The sequence below is a fragment of the Hypanus sabinus genome, chromosome 11 (assembly GCF_030144855.1).
Source record: "Hypanus sabinus isolate sHypSab1 chromosome 11, sHypSab1.hap1, whole genome shotgun sequence".
NCBI classification, from domain to species: domain Eukaryota; kingdom Metazoa; phylum Chordata; class Chondrichthyes; order Myliobatiformes; family Dasyatidae; genus Hypanus; species Hypanus sabinus.
The window spans coordinates 1,241,499-1,259,266 of record NC_082716.1 but is presented as its reverse complement, the minus strand read 5'-3'; the positions used below and the strand labels follow the sequence as shown (position 1 = coordinate 1,259,266).

The window sequence follows — 17,768 nt, the reverse complement described above, 5'->3', positions numbered from 1 at the left end:
GCCGCATCACAGAGATCAAAGAGCCGCATGTGGCTCTGGAGCCGCAGGTTGCCGACCTCTGGTCTAGATAGAGTGGATGTGAGGAGGATGTTTCCTATAGTGGGAGAGTCTAGCGTCAGAGGGCATAGCCTCAGAGTAAAGGAAAGTGTATTTAGAACAGAGATAAGGAGGAATTTCTTTAGCCAGAGAGTAGAGAATCTGTGGAATTCATTGCCTTAGGAGGCTGTCACTGGGTATACGTGCTTAAGCAGAGGTTGATTAGACTGGGCATCAAGGTTTACAGGGAGAAGGCAAGAGAATGGTTTTCAGAGGGATAATATATCAGCCATGATGGAAAGGCAGAGTGCACTGGATGGACTAAGTGGGCTAATTCTATACCTATGTCTTATGGTCTTACAGTCTAATTCCAATTCCAAAATCTGTTGGGGACCCAGTTAACTCTTCCCTGGTTTCCCATTAGCAACTTGGGATCAATTGCACACAGCCCTTTACATTAAAAGATGTCTTTTACTTACAACATCTCCTTTGCTTCCTGGAAGGCCCTGTAGTCCAGGCAAACCACGGTCACCCTTTTCTCCCTGTTCTCCAGGAGGGCCGATCAGCCCAATCAGACCGGGATGTCCCTGTGGGAAGAGGCACAGGTTCATGGCCACTTGCTCTTGGGCATCTCCGAAATTTCACCTTGTCTGCAGCTTTACCCCACCTTGTCCGCAGTGTTACCCCACCCTGTCCACAGCGTTACCCCACCTGGTAAACAATGGGATCACATTGTGAGTGGAGAGACAGTTCAAGACATCCCTCCCTCCCACCATCCAAACCCTCATCTACTGATCCCTATTATTCGTCACCCACTTCCTCCCTCATTCACCACCTGCCACCCCTCATTCCCTCCATCACTCACACAGACTCCCTCTTTCCCTCCCATTCACACTGTGCCCCTCACTCACTTTCTCTCCCTTGCTTCCTGGATCTCCTTTCAGTCCAGGCAGACCAGGGGGTCCCTGTGACAACAGAAGAGTTTTTGTTACATCCGACATCCAATAATATTCATAAATTGCATCAATGGGAAACACTTTCTGGGCATTTCACCTTGTGTCTAACCCCGGGAGTGTGCGATGAGACAGTGTGGAGAGTGTTTCACCTTGTGTCTGACCCTGGCAGTGTGTGATGGGACAGTGTAAAGCGAGATTCACTCTGTGTCTGATCCCAGGGATGGTGCAGAGGGAGTTTCACATTGTGCCTGACCCCAGGAGTGTGTGATGGAATGGTGCAGAGACAGTTTCACTCTGTGCCTGATCCCAGGACAGTGTGATGGGATGTTATAGATCGATATTCACCCTGCGTTTGACTCCTGTGAAGCTTTTGACCATTTCCCCCAGAAGTGCATCCTTGGTTCTCTGGTCACGTTACATATGAAGAAGTTCCTGAGATTGGAGGGTCACCATTTGTCAGGCTAATTCTCAGCTGAGAGTTGGGTGTCTATTCAATAAAAACTTCCTTTCCACACTTACCATAGGTCCTGGTGGTCCATCCTGACCAGCGGGTCCTGGGTGCCCTTGTTCACCCTGCAGGAAAATTAAACCATTATTTCCTCCAACTTTGTCCTGACTTCAGTACAGGAGAATGGGCTTGACTATGCTCTACTCACCACTGGGCCAGGAATTCCTCGCAATCCCTCGGGCCCTGATTTTCCTGGAGGACCCTGTGGCCCCACTGGTCCAGTCTTGCCTGGAGGTCCCTCAGAGCCTGCTTCGCCCTAAGGTCAAAGTTGCAGATCAAAGGGCAGATTTAATTTCAAGTTTATTGTCATCTGATTGTACATACAGTATGTACAGTACAACAAATCAAAACGTTTCTACAGACCACAGTTCACCCACAAAAAATATCACATATAGCACATAAAACAAATATTACATAAATAAGTTAATAAAATATACAGTAATTCAAAATACAAGCAGTGCACAGCACAGGTAAACAGTGAACAGCTCACTGTCCTAGTGACGAACCTTGGTAGTTGCAGGGTATTCATTAGTCTCACAGCCTGAGGGAAGAAGCTGTTACCCAATCTGGTGCTCCTGTACTTCCTCCCTGCTGGTAGTGGGTCAGAGAGATAGTGGGACGGGTGATAGGGCTCCTCAACAATGCTTCAGGCCCTTCGTCTGCAACACTGGCAGTAAATGTCACAATGGGGGGAAGGGAGACCCCAGTGATCCTGTCAGTATTTGATATTGTCTTCTGTAGGGTCTTGCAGTCCATTTAACTCATTGCAATGACAACACATCCTCATTTGATGCTTTACACTGTGCAATAACTTTCAGGATGTGACTTTAGTGGCATTTATTGCCCCTGAATAGGTGGACCTCACTGGTTCTTCTGGTGAAAGTGCCCCCAGGGTTCTGGTGAGCAGGGAGTTCCAGACAGTTCCAGTCATGGTGAAGGAATAGATAGATAGATAGATGGATAAATAGATGCTATATTGAGCCCAGAGGAGATTAGTGTCACAATAGCATTACAAGTTCACAGATATACAACTTTAGAAGAGAGTTCACAGATATACAATGTTAGAAGAGAAGTAAGAATAATAAATTAAAAATAAGTTAAACAGTCTAAAAGGAAGGGGTCATCACTTCCCCGGCTATAGGCTGACTCATTGTAGAGCCCAATGGCCGAGGGTAAGAATGACGTCATATTGCACTCTTTGGAGCAGTGCAGTTGCCTTCATCTATTACTAAAAGTGCTCCTCTCTTCAGCCAAGGTGGCATGCAGAGGGTGAGAAGCATTGTCAGAATTACCAGGATATTCCATAGGGTCCTTTATTCTACCACAGCCCTCAGTGTATACAATTTGACTCCTATAATAGAGCCAGCTCTTTCTAATCATTTTATTGAATCTGTTGGCATCACCCATGTTGATGCCACTGCCCCAGCACAGCACCACATAGAAGGTTGTACTGGAAACAACAGACTGGTAAAACATGTGAAGGAGAGGCCTGCAGACTCCAAAGGACTTCAGTCTCCTCAGGAAGTAGAGGCAACTCTGGCCTTTTTTGTACACAGCCTCTGTGTTGGTGATCCACTCAAGTCTGTCATCCAGGTGCACCCCCAGGTACCTGTAGTTCCTCACCACATCGACATCCTCACCATCAATAGTAACAGGGAGCAGTGCAGGCTGTTGTCCTAAAGTCCATCACCATCTCCTTTGTCTTACTGATATTGAGCTACAGATGATTCAGCTTGCTCCATTGGACAAAGTCCTCCACCAGGGCCCTGCATTCATACCCCTGTCCTCCCTTTGGACACCCGACTATTGCTGAGTCATCAGAGAATTTCTGAAGATGACATGACTCAGTGTTGCACAGGATAAACAGGAAGGGAGCCAATACAGTTCTTGTACTGAATAGTGAAGATAGTCACATAATTTTTTTATATATGTAATTCTTTATAATTGTTGAATATTGTTTTTTTGTTGCATGTCTCACCCTGACCAGCTCACCACAGCAAATTCCTAATCTGTGTAAATGTATATGGTCAATAAGGTTGAACCTTGATTCATACAGCCCATCTCCATTGGTGGAGATTAGACACGGATGTCACGACCTAGCTGCCCTTACAATATTAACTTCCTTTGTATCTCTGGGTGGGTGAGACTCTCATCACTACCACACCCTATCTGCACATTTAAAAACCATACCCCTACCCTTACACTGGTGTTATTAGTGTATATAACAAACAGCCAAGATCCAATTATGAAAAACAACCCACCACTCTTCACCCTCACCAAGACAATTTAGGTCAAATTTAAATCCTATCAGATTACTTTTTCTTCAGCCCTTTACCATTTTTTTCCTACCCCAGTTTCTCATTTCATACTCCCTCCTTCACCCATCTACCCTCTTCCCCCCCTCACCTGGTCTCGCCTGTCACCTGCCAGGTTGTAGTCCTCCCCCTCCCACTCTTTGTTCTGGTTTCTTTCCACCTTCCCTTCCTGTCCTGATGAAGGGTCTCAGCCCAAAACAATGGCTGTTAATTCCCCTCCTTAGATACTGCCTGACCTGCTGAGTTCTTGTTGTGTGTGTGTTACTCTGGATCCAATTTTCCAACTTGCCCTATTCCCCTTGGGCTCAATCCTTTTGAATCACGATGGGATCTTGCTAATAGTCTAACTGAATTTCATGCAAACTACATCAACCACACAGATTTCATCACTCTCAGTTCAACCATCCTCCCATCAACAGATCCATGCTGACTACCTTTGATCAATAACCAATCTTCCTCCTTCCAGCAGCAGACTAATCCTGTTTATTCTGAGAACTTCCTTACTACCAACATTAGACTCTCTAGTCTGTAATTAACTCGTTTATCCACTTTGCCATTTTGAGTGAAGGAACTGTGTTTCTCTGTCCTCAGTCACCTGTGTTCAGCAGAGGTTCAAATATCCCCACTGCTACCCCCAGCTATCTCCTTTGCCCCTCACACAACCAGAGATACATATATCTCATCAGGTTGAGGGGGTTTCTCCATCTTGATTGATAGTGCTGTGGGAGGTGAAGAAGGTGCCATAGAAACAGGCCCTTATGGCCAACTCATCCATGATCACCTGAGCCAACCCCATCTACCTGCATTTGGTTCACATCCCTTGAAACCTTTTTTATTCACGCTACTGTCCAAGTCTTGTTTAAACATTATTATTGTACATGCCTCTGGCATCACCTTCTGTGTGAAAACCCTTCTCCTTAGGTCTTCTAAATCTTTCCCTTCTTATCTTATACCTACGCCTTTTAGTTTTAAGACACCCCTACCCTGGGGAAAAGACCATTTACCTTATCAACACCCTTATGATTTTATACAATCATCACTCAGCTTAACTCCAGGAAAAACAGGCCTAGCCTGTCCCTCCCATCCTGGCAACATCTGCACCCTCTCCATTTTAATGACATCCTTCCAATAGCTGGGTGACCAGAACAACACTCCAAGTGCAGTCTCACAAATGTCTTGTATAGTTCTAACATTACATCCAAACTCTTGTACTCAAAGTCATAACCCTTGAAGACCAGCATGCCAAACACTAGCTTCACTCTCTATGTTCCTGTACTCCTCAGTCTCCCTGTTCTACAACACTCTCCAGGGACCTGTCATTCATTGTATAAGTCCTAACCTAGTTTAGGTAGGTATGTCGCATCCGGAATTATTTCCAGGTAGCGGACGATTTCCTTCCACCTAGTTTAACTTCCCAAAATTCCACTCCCTGAGAAATATTCCATCTGCCATTCCCTTGTCCATATTCCCAATTGATCTTCAAACACTTTTACCACCCATGACACCACCAGTTTTGATGTCACCTGCAAACTTAATACTTACGTCACCCGCCTTCTCATTCATATTGTTAATATAGATGACAAACAATGGAAGAACCAGGAGTGAACCCTGTGGCACACCACTGATCATAGGCTTCCAATCTGCGAAACGACCAACCATAACCTCCCTGTAAGTCCTATCACCAAACCAACTTTGTATCCAAATGGCTATCTCACCCTGAATCCCATTTACTCTGAACTTCTGAATCAGCCTATTATTTGGGACCCTGTCAAAGGCTTTGCTAAAGGTCATATCAATAGTATCTTCCATCCTGCCTCGTCAATCCTCAAAATCTCAAATTCTTGAGACATGGTGGATAATTTTACTTAGCTTCACTTGTCCCATCATGGAAATGTTCCAAAAGCCTATGGACTCATTTTCAAGGACTTTTCAGCTCATGTCCTAGATATCTACTGCTTATTTATTATTATTTCTTTCTTTTTGTAATTGACGTTTGTTGTCATTTGTACACTGGTTGAATTCCCAAGTTGGTGTGGTCTTTCATTGATTCTCCTATGGTTATTACTTTATAATGGATTTACTGAGTATGCCCACAAAAATGAATCTTAGGGTTGTAAATGATGACGTATCTGTACTTTGAGAAGCAATTTACTTTGAACTTTGAAGTTGTTCTTCTCCAAACAAAGCCCACATTGACTATCCCTAATCACTCTTTCAGGTAGGACCTCTCCCTCAGAATCCTCTCCAGTAACACTCCCCTCCCCCCCCCCCCCCCACTGATGTTAGACTCACTGGTAGATCCTCTCCTTCAGAATCTCCTCCAGTAACCTCCCCACCACTGATGTCAGGCTCACTGGTCTGTAGTTTTCTGACCTGATCTTGCAGCCCTTCTTCAATAAAGGCACATCATGAGCCTTCCATACCATCACATCTTCCTTTACCTCACCCATTACTAACAAAGATACAATTACCTCTGCCAGGCCAACTGGAGCAGCATTGTAGATCAGCCATAGTACATTACTTTACAAGATCAGCAACCCAGTCTCAATTTCTGGTTAGTAGTTTAATAGCTTACACACAAAACGCTGCAGGAACTCAGCAGGCTAAGCAGCATCTAGGAAAGGAGTACATAGAACATAGAAATCTGCTGCACATTAGAGGACGTTTGGCCCACAATGTTGTGCCGACAATGTAACCTACTCTAGAAACTGCCTAGAATTTCCCTAGCACACAGCCCTCTATTTTTCAAAGTTCCATGTACCTATCTAAGAGTTTCTTAAAAGACCCTATTGTATCCACCTCCACAACCTTCGCTGGCAGTGCATTCCATACATCCACCATTCTCTGTATGAAAAAACTTACCCCTGACATCCCCTTGATACCTATTTCCAAGCACCTTAATACTACATCCCCTTGTGTTAACCATTTCAGCCCCAGGAAAAAGCCTCTGGCTATCTATATGATCAATGCCCCTCATCATCTTATACACCTGTATCAGGTCACCTCTCATCTTCTGTCACTCCAAGGAGAAAAGGCCAGGTTCACTCAACCTATTCTCAAAAGATATGCCCTCCAGTTGAGGCAATATCCTTGTAAGTCTCCTCTGTACTCTCTCTATAGTATCCACATCCTTCCTTTAGTGAGGTAACCAGAACTGAGCACAGTACTCCATGTGGGGTCTGACCAGAGTCCTATATAGCTGTAACATTACCTCACGGCTCTTGAATTCAGTCTGATGTTTGATAAAGGCCAACACACCATACACCTTCTTAACCACACAGTCAACCTGTGCAGCAGCTTTGAGTGTCCTATGGATTCAGACCCCAAGATCCTCCATGCTGCCAAGAGTCTTACCATTAATACTATATTCTGCTATCATATTTGACCTACCAAAATGAACCACTTCACACTTATCTGGGTTGAACTCCATCTGCCACTTCTCAGCCCAGTTTTGCATCCTATCAATGTCCCACTGTAACCTCTGACAGCCCTCCACACTATCCACAATACCCCCAACCTTTGTGTCATCAGCAAATTTACAAACCCATCCCTTCACTTCCTCATCCAGGTCATTTATAAAAATAACGAAGAGTAGGGGGTCACAGTTCCCTGAGGCACACCACTGGTCACTGACCTCCATGGAGAATTTGACCTGTCTATAACCACTCTTTGCCTTCTGTGGGCAAGCCAATTCTGGATCCACGAAACAATGTCCCCTTGGATCCCACGCCTCCTTACTTTCTCAATAAGCCCTGCACTGGGTTCCTTATCAAATGCCTTGCTAAAATCCATATACACTGCAGCTACTGCTCTACCTTCATCAGCGTGTTTAGTCACTTCCTTTGTTTGCTCTTTTAATTTCTTTTGTATATAACCTTGCACATTCTTAATGGTAAGACTCTTGGCAGTGTGGAAGATCAGAGAGATTTTGAGGTCCATGTCCTTAGGATGCTTAAAGCTGCTGTGCAGGTTGACAGTGTTGTTGTCAGTACCTCCAGTTGAACTTTGTCTTTTTTGTGTGTTTTCCCCATAGCTGTCAGTCTATGGTTTTGTGCTCCTGCTCTACTCCAGCTCCTGTATCACTCAGTACTCCGTCTCTCACCTGTTTCTCATTATTACCTGCTTTGCTGCCACCTGTGTCTCATTGGGCTCCACCTATCATCTGCCTCTCTGTTTATTGCTCAGTGTATTTTAGTTAAGTGTTTTCAACTGTTTGTTGCCAGATTGTGCCAGTGAGTTTTCCTGAGTCTGTCCAGAATTTGTACCTGAACTCTGTCTGAATATTGACTCTGCCTGCTTCCTGATTCTGGTTTTTGGATTTCTCTGGAATTTTTGATCTCCACCTGAACTTTGATGCTGACTTTGTTGCCCCTCTGGATTTGTTACTCAATTAATATCACTGTGTACACAGTACTGGGTCTGCGATTGGATCCCTTCTCCAGCATTCTGACAGTACAATCTGGCCAGAATGGATCCAGCAGACCCTGGTCATCTGAGAGCTGTCCTGGAACAATAGGGAGTGATGCTGGGGAGACACCAGAACCAGCTGGACTCCATGTTCAGGACAGTGGAGTCATTTTCTGCCAATGTAGCCGATCTTGTGGCCCAGACTCAATCACTCCAGTTGTCCCAGAGTGCCCATCAACATTCTGTGACTGCATCTTCTGCCCCCACCCTCTGTGTTCTCACTCACTCCTCCTGTCCAAGAGCCCTATCTGCCTCCTCCAGAAAAGTACTCAGGTGAGCCCAGTACCTGCTGCTCTTTTCTTTCCCAGTGCACCCTCATTTGTGAATTATAGCCAACAACATTTCCGACTGATCGAGCCAAGGTAGCCTCCATCATCACCCAACTGTCTGGTCAGGTGAGAGAATGGGAACAGCTATCTGGGAGGCAGGCTCCCCTTTCTGCAGTAGTTTTCAGTTATTTTCTGAGGAAATGAGAAATGTGAATTTCATTGCAATACTGTCTCCTTCCTGTGGTATGTAATTTCAGGTTGTTCCATTCAGATGGACCAGCAGAACATCAAGGTGGTGTTGGAATAGCCCCAATCTTTGACTCGTTGGGAGTTGCAACGCTCCTTGGGCTTTGCTAACTTCTATCGCTGTTTCATCAGAAATTACAGTACACTGGCTGCACCACTCACTGCTCTTACCTCATCGTCTGTTAGATTCTCCTGGTCCCCTGCTGCTGAAAAAGCATTCTCTGGCCTGAAGGAACATTTCACCTCTGCCCCCATCCTGATTCAACCCGACAATGACAGGCAGTTCATTGTGGAGGTGAATGCATCTGACATTGGTGTAGGAGCTGTTATCTCTCAGCGCTCAGCCAAGGATGAGAAGGTACACCCCTGTGCCGCCTCCTCTCACCGCCTCACTTCCACGGAGCGGTATTACGATGTCAGAAACCGGGAGCTGCTGGCTGTGAAGCTAGCTCTGGAGGAGTGGAGGCTGGAGGAAGCCAAGGTGCCATTCTTAGTCTGGACTGATCACAAAAATCTGGAATATATCCCACTGCCAAGCATCTCAACTCCTGTCAAGCCCGTTGGTTCCTGTTTATTTCAAGATTCAATTTTACTCTGTCTTTCCGCCTGGTTCCAAGAATGGAAAACCTAATGCCCTCTCCTGAAGATTTCCCACCCTTGAAGTCCCCGATGTGATCCTCCCTGCTCACTGTCTTGTGGGGGCAGCGCAATGGGACATTGAATCCATGGTGCAAGCTGCTCAACAGAGTGAGGCAGCCCCCAGTCAATGCCCCACTAACTGTGTTTATGTTCCCAGCTCTATCTGCTCACAGGTATTACAGTGGGGTCATTCTTCCTGGTTATCTTGTCACCATGAAACCAAACATACTCAAGCCTTCATCATTCAGTGGTTCTGGTGGTCCTCCATGGGAGATGACACCTGCAAATTCGTCTCAGCCTGCTCGGTTTGTGCTCAAGGCGAGAACTCTAACTGGTCACTTGCTGGTCTGTTACAACCCCTGTCTATCTCCAAGAGACCCTGGTCCCACATTGCCCTGAATTTTGTCACCGGTCTTCCCCATCAGATGGTAACACCACCATTCTCACAGTAGTTAATCATTTCTCCAAGTCTGTACACTCCATTCCTTTACCTAAATTCCCCTCCGCCAAAGAAACAGCCACATTATTAGTACTGCATGTTTTTAAATTAACCATGTATCAATTACAGCACAGAAACAGGCCATCTCAACCCTACTAGTCCATGCCGAACGCTTAATCTCACCTAATCCCACTGACCCGCACTCAGACCATAACCCTCCATTCTTTTCCTGTCCATATACCTATCCAATTTTGCTTTAAATGACAATACCAAACCTGCCTCTACCACTTCTACTGGAAGCTCATTCCACTCAGCTACCACTCTCTGAGTAAAGAAATTCCCCTTCATGTTACCCTTAAACTTTTGCCCCCTAAGTCTCAACTCATGTCCTGTTGTTTCAATCTCCCCTACTGTAAAAATGTAAAAAGCCTATCCACGTCAATCTATCCCCCTCATAATTTGAAATACCTCTATCAAGCCCCCCCTCAACCTTCTATGCTCCAAAGAATAAAGACCTAACTTGTTCAATCTTTCCCTGTAACTTAGGTGCTGAAACCCAGGTAACATTCTAGTAAATCTTCTCTGTACTCTCTCTATTTTGTTGACATCTTTCCTATAATTTGGTGACCAGAACTGTACATGATACTCCAAATTCAGCCTTACCAATGCCTTGTACAATTTTAACATTACATCCCAACTCCTATACTCAATGCTCTGATTTATAAAGACCAACATACTTAAAGCTTTCTTCACCGCCCTATCCACATGAGATTTCACGTTCAGGGAACTATGCACCATTACTCCTAGATCACTCTGTTCTACTGCATTCCTCAATGCCCTACCATTTACCATGCATGTCCTATTTGGATTATTCCTACCAAAATGTAGCACCTCACACTTATCAGCATTAAACTCCATCTGCCATTGTTCAGCCCACTCTTCTAACTGGCCTAAATCTCTCTGCAAACTTTGAAAACCTACTTCATTATCCACAATGCCACCTACCTTAGTATCATCTGCATACTTACTAATCCAATTTACCACCCCTTCATCCAGATCATTAATGTAAATGACAAACAACATTGGACCCAGTACAGATCCCTGAGGCACACCACTAGTCACCAGCCTCCAACCTGACAAACAGTTATCCACCACTACTCTCTGGCATCTCCCATCCAGCCACTGTTGAATCAATTTTACTACTTCAATATTAATACCTAACGATTGAATCTTCCTAACTAAACTTCCGTGTAGAACCTTGTCAAAGGCCTTACTGAAGTCCATATGGACAACATTCACTGCTTTACCCTGGTCAACTTTCCTCGTAACCTCTTCAAAAAATTCAATAAGATTTGTCAAACATGACCCTCCACGCACAAATCCATATTGACTGTTCCTAATTAGACCCTGTCTATCCAGATAATTATATATACCATCTCTAAGAATACTTTCCATTAATTTCCCCACCACTGACATCAAAATGACGGGCCTATAATTGCTAGGTTTACTCTTAGAACCATTTTTAAACAATGGAACCACATGAACAATACACCAATCCTCCAGCACCATCCCAGTTTCTAATGACATTTGAAAAATTTCTGTCAGAGCCCCTGCTATTTCTACACTAACCTACCTCAAGGTCCTAGGGAATATCCTGTCAGGACCCTGAGATTTATCCACTTTTATATTCCTTAAAATGCCAGTACTTCCTCCTCTTTAATTGTCATAGTTTCCATAACTTCCCTACTTCTTTCCCTTAACTTACACAATTCAATATCCTTTTCCTTAGTGAATATTGAAGAAAAGAAATTGTTCAAAGTCTCCCCCATCTCTTTCGGCTCCGCACATAGCTGTCCACACTGATTCTCTAAAGGACCAATTTTATCCCTCACCATCCTTTTGCTATTAATATAATTGTAGAAACCCTTTGGATTTATTTTCACCTTACTTGCCAAAGCAACCTCGTATCTCCTTTTAGCTTTTCTAATTTCTTTAATATTCTTACATTCTTTATATTCCTCGAGCACCTCATTTACTCCATGCTGCCTATATTTATTGTAGATATCTCTCTTTTTCCTAACCAAGTTTCCAATATCCCTTGAAAATCATGGCTCTCTCAAACTCTTAACCTTTCCTTTCAACCTAACAGGAACATAAAGATTCTGTACCCTCAAAATTTCACCTTTAAATGACCACCATTTCTCTATTACATCCTCCCCATAAAACAAATTGTCCCAATCCACTCCTTCTAAATACTTTTGCATCGCCTAAGTTAGCCTTTCTCCAATCAAAAATCTCAACCCTGGGTCCAATCCTATCCTTCTCCATAATTATATTGAAACTAATGGCATTGTGATCACTGGACCCGAAGTGCTCCCCAACACATACCTCCGTCACCTGACCTATTTCATTCTCTAACAGAAGATCCAACACAGCCCCTTCTCTAGTTGGTACCTCTATGTATTGTTGCAAAAAACTATCCTGCACATATTTTGCAAACTCCAAACCATCCATCCCTTTTACAGTCTGGGCTTCCCAGTCTATGTGTGGAAAATTAAAATCTCCCACAATCACAACCCTGGGCTCACTACAAATATCTGCTATCTCCTTGCAATTCTCCAATTCTCGCTCCCCATTAGTTGGTCTATAATACATCCCTATAAGTGTTACTACACCTTTCCCATTCCGCAATTCCACCCAAATAGTCTCCCTAGACGAGCCCTCTAATCTATCCTGCCAGAGCACTACTGTAATATTTTCTCTGACAAGCAACACAACACCTCCCCCTCTTGTCCCCCCGATTCTATCACACCTGAAGCAACAAAATCCAGGAATATTTAGTTGCCAATCATACCCCTCCTGCAACCATGTTTCACTAATAGCTACAACATCAGATTTCCAGGTATCAATCCATGCTCTAAGCTCATCCATCTTTCTTACAATGCTCCTAGCATTAAAATAAATGCATTTAAGAAATTCTCCACCTCTTCCTCTCTGTTTATCTCTAATGGTGCAAACAACTTTACTATCTTCTTTTTCTTCCTTCTCCCATGCATCTGTTTCTACGCTCTGGTTCCCCTCCCCCCCTTGTATCTCATTTAAATCCACTGGAGCCTCTCTAGTAAGCCTACCTGCAAGAATATTTGCCCCCCTCCAGTTCAGATGTAAACCGTCCCACCGGAACAGGTCCCACCTTCCCTGGAAAACTGCCCAATTATTTATAAATCTGAAGCCCTCCCTCCTGCACCATGTCTTCAGCCATGTGTTGATCTGCACTATCTTACTATTTCTAAACCCACCTGCACGTGGCACTGGTAGCAATCCTGAGATTGCTATCCTGGTGGTCCTGTCCTTTAACTTGGCACCTAACTCCCTAAACTCACCTTTCAGGACCTCCTTGCTCTTCCTACCCACGTCATTGGTCCCTACATGGAACACGACATCAAGCTGCCTCTAGATTTGTCAGATAGGGGCTCTTATTTCACATCCATCTTCTGGAGAGCATTTTGTAATCTTCTGGGTGCCTCTGATTCTGTTTTCAGGATTCCATCCACAGACCAAGCAGCCCAACCAACAGCTAGAGACAGTATTGCAGTGTCTGGTCTCCCAGAACCCCTCCGCGTGGAGTCAGCAGCTACCCTGGGCTGAGTACACCGTAAACTCTTATCCATCATCCATCGTTCTGTCCCCTTTCGAGTGCTGCCTTGGCTACCAACCGCCCAGGAGGAGGAGGATGATGTTCCATCTGCCGAGGCACTCATCCACCATTGTCAGCAGACGTGGACTTGCCCTGCCCTTCTCCGTGACTCCGCTAGGATCAAGCATCCAGCTGTGCCATTGCTCCAAGGCCCCACGTTATCACCAGGGACAGCGTGTGTGGCTTTCAACCCGAGGCCTGCCTCTCAAGGTGGATTCCTGTAAGCTCCCCCTTGCTTCATCGGCCCCTGTCGCATTGCTGAAGTCATCAGCCTCGCTACCATCCATCTCAAGCTCCCCTCCACTCCCCGCCACATTCATCCCACCTTCCATGTGTCCCGCATCAAGCCTTTCATGAGCCACCCCCTGTGTCCTGTCCCCAAACCCCTCCTTCACCCCGGGGCTCATTGATAGGTCAGAAGCCTTCACGGTGCATCAACTGCTGGACATTCGTCGCTGGGGCCATGGCCTCCAGTACCTTGTGGACTGGGAGGGCTATAGTCCTGAGGAGAGGTGTTTAGTCCCAGCCGGTAACACTCTGGACCCCTTTCTCATCAGGAACTTTCATTGCCAGCACCCAGCTCTACGTGCATTGACACCAGGAAATGTCTGTGGTGGGGAGGGGAGGTGGTACTGTCAGTGCCTCCAGTTGAACTTTGTCTTTTTGTGTGTTTTTCCCCCACCGCCAGTCTGTGGTTTTGTATTGCCATGTGTTCCTGTCCCCGCTCCTGCTCTACTCCGGCCCCTGGATCACTGAGTACTCCGCCTCTCACCTGCCGCTCTGTTTATTGCTCGGTGTGTTTCAGTCCTGTGTTTTCACCTGCTCGTTGCCAGATTGTGCCAGTGAGTTTTCCTGAGCCTGTCCAGTATTAGCATCTGAATTCTGTCCATCCAAATATCGACTCTGCCTGTTTCCCGATTCTGGTTTTTGGATTTCTCTGGATGTTTTGATCTCTGACTGAACTTTGACCCTGACTTTGTTTGCACCTTGGGATTTGTTACCCAATTAATATCACTGTGCACAGTGCTGGGTCTGCGATTGGATCCCTGCTACAGTGCCCTGACAGTTGTTAAAAAGGCGTATGGTGTGTTGGACTTCAACTGTGGGATTCAAGAGCTGTGAGGTAATGTTACAGCTATATAAGACTTTGGTTAGACTCCTCTTGGAGTACTGTGTTCAGTTCTGGTCACCTCACTACAGGAAGGATGTGGATACGATAGAGAGGGTGCAGAGGAGATTGACAAGGATGTTGCCTGGATTGGAGGGTATGCCGTAGGAGAATAGGTTGAGTGAACTTAGCCTTTTTTCCTTGGAACGACAGAGGATGAGAGGTATATAAGATGATGAGAGGCATTGATTGCATGTATAGTCAGCGGCTTTTCCCCAGGGCTGGAATGGCTAACTTGATGGGGCATAGTTCTAAGGTGCTTGGAAGTATGTACAAGGAGGATGTCAGAGGCGTTTTTCACACATTGGTTGGTGCTTGGAATGCACTGCCAGTGAAGGTAGTGGAGGCAAATACAATAGGGTCTTATAAGAGATTTTTAGGTAGGTACACGGAGCTTAGAAAAATAGAAGGCTATGCGGTAGGGAAGTTCTAGGCCATTTCTCCAGTAGGTTAAATGGTTGGCACAACATTGTGGGCCAAAGGGCCTGTAATGTACTGTAGATTTTCTATGCTCTATTCCACATTCCTGCAGGACCTCTCCAGTTACTGTACATTGGGATCCCTTCCTTGCCCATCACCCTTGCAGGAACACATTGCCCCTAACTCCTTCACATCTGGAGTACTCCAACATGGGCTGAGCAGTGTAACTGTGGGTCTGGTGGTCAGCAGAGTCAATGGGCCAAAGGGCCTGTTCCTGTGCTCGCTGATGGATTTGGGCTGTGTAGAGGAATAGCTGGAGATTAGGAAGGGATACTCTCACAGGATGAATTAGGAATGGAGCTACCAGTGTCTGCTCCCCTGTCTCACACATCTACAACCCTACCTTGGCTCCTTTATCCCCTTGTCGTCCTTCAGCTCCGGCTGCTCCGGGTGGTCCCTGTGGAAGCAAATGGAGATCATGAGGATGCAGAGGCTTTAACTATTTCAGCAAATAATTTCTTTCACGTTCACTCCCTAAAAGCTGACTTGCAAGTTGTGACAAAGGCAAATGCAATGTTAGTATTCATTTCGAGAGGACTAGAATATAAAAGTAAGGATATAACTTTAAGGCTTTATAAGGCACTGGGCAGACCACACTGGGAGTCAAGTCACTTTTTATTGTCATTTTAACCATAACTGTTGGTATAATACACAGTGAAAATGAGGCAACGTTTGTCAGGACCTTGGTGCTACATGAAACAGTACAAAAACCACACTAAACTATGTAAAACAACACAAAAACTACACTAGACTACAGACCTACCCAGGACTGCATAAAGTGCACAAAACAGTGCAGGCACTACAATAAATAATAAACAAGACAATAGGCACAGTAGAGGGCAGTAAGTTAGTGTCAGTCCAGGCTCTGGGTATTGAGGAGTCTGATGGCTTGGGTGAAGAAACTGTTACATAGTCTGGTCGTGACAGCCTGAATGTTTCAGTGCCTTTTCCCAGATGGCAGGAGGGAAAAGAGTTTGTATGAGAGGTGTATGGGGTCCTTCATAATGCTGTTTGCTTTGCAAATGCAGAGTGTGGTGTAAATGTCTGTAATGGTGGGAAGAGAGACCCCGATCCGATGATCTCAGCTGACCTCACTATCCGCTGCTGGGTCTTGCGATCTGAGATGGTGCAATATCCAAACCAGGCATTGATGCAGCTGCTCAGGATGCTCTCAATACAACCCCTGTAGAATGTGATGATGATGGGGGGTGGGAGATGGAAGGGACGGGAGTATCAAGCAGTTTTAGGCCCCTTATCTAAGAAAAGCTGTGAGAGGGTTCAGAGAAGGTTCACGAGAATCATTCTGAGAATTAAAGGGTTAACATGTGAGGAGTGCTTGATGGACCTGAGTCTGTACTTGCTGGAATTTAGGGAGATCTCAGTGAAACATATTGAATATTGAAAGCCGAGAAAGAAGGGAAACAGGAAGATGGAAGATGACCCTGAAGCGGATAGTGAGGTCAGCTGAGAAGATCATCAGGGTGTCTCTTCCTGCCATCACGGACATTTACACTACACGCTGCCTCCGTAAAGGAAACAGCATTATGAAGGACCTCATGCACCCCTCATACAAACTCTTCTCTCTTCTGTCGTCTGGGAAAAGGCTCCGAAGCATTCGGGCCCTTACGACCAGACTATGTAACAGTTTCTTCCCCCAAGCTATCAGACTCCTCAATACCCGAAGCCTGGTCTGACACCTTGCCCTACTGTCCTGTTTATTATTTATTGTAATGCCTGCACTGTTTTGTGCATTTTATGTAGTCCAGTGTAGGTCTGTAGTCTAGTGTAGCTTTCTCTGTGTTTTTTTTTATTATGTAGTTCAGTCTAGTTTTTTGTACTGTGTCATGTAACACCATGGTCCTGAAAAATGTTGTCTCATTTTTACTATGCACTGTACCAGCAGTTATGGTCGAAATGACAATAAAAGTTGACTTGTCTTGACTTTCTGATAGTAGGGGAATGTGGGACCAGAGCACACGGTCTCAGAATAGAGGGATGTTCATTTAGGAGGAATTTCTTTAGCCAGAGGATGGTGAATCAGTGGAATTCATTGCCACAGATGGCTATGAAGGACAAGTCACTGGGTATATTTAAAGTGGAGGTTATATGTTCTTGATTAGTCAGGATGTCAAAAGTTACAGGGAGATGGCAGGAGACTGAGGTTGAGCAGACTGGATGGGCTAATTTTGCTCCTATGTCATGGTCTTCATGGTAGGGCCATTAGAGGGAGCTGTGCACTAATGATGGGCTTAGACATAGTATCACCACTCCCACTCTGAGCCAGAAACAGACAGAAGATCACCCTCTAATTGCTAACTTACAGTGGCTTACACTTAGCCTGATCTCCGTAAGTCTGCATGGATTAGATTCAATTTTAAGGAAGGGCATGCTGACAGTCCAGAAGAAATTAACCAGGATATTTTCTGAATCACAGGGTTGTACCGTCAGGAGAAACCAGACAGGCTTAGACTGTATGCTTTGAGTTTAGTCGAATAAATGGTGACCTTACTGAAACAAGCCAGACCCTGAAGGGATATGACAGGAAGAT

The 17,768-nt window shown here is 45.1% G+C and overlaps 1 protein-coding gene across 1 annotated transcript in view; it reads right to left on the bottom strand.

The window, feature by feature from the left end:
• LOC132402321 (collagen alpha-1(XI) chain-like) overlaps positions 1 to 17,768 on the bottom strand; it is a 404,241-nt gene that overhangs the window by 44,933 nt on the left and 341,540 nt on the right. Inside the window, exons 56-60 of the mRNA XM_059985200.1 lie at positions 15,564 to 15,617; positions 1,649 to 1,756; positions 1,512 to 1,565; positions 948 to 1,001; positions 516 to 623 (exon numbers count right to left, since the gene is read on the bottom strand). Coding sequence (XP_059841183.1) covers positions 516 to 623; positions 948 to 1,001; positions 1,512 to 1,565; positions 1,649 to 1,756; positions 15,564 to 15,617 — 378 coding nt within the window. The remainder of the gene's footprint in view (positions 1 to 515; positions 624 to 947; positions 1,002 to 1,511; positions 1,566 to 1,648; positions 1,757 to 15,563; positions 15,618 to 17,768) is intronic.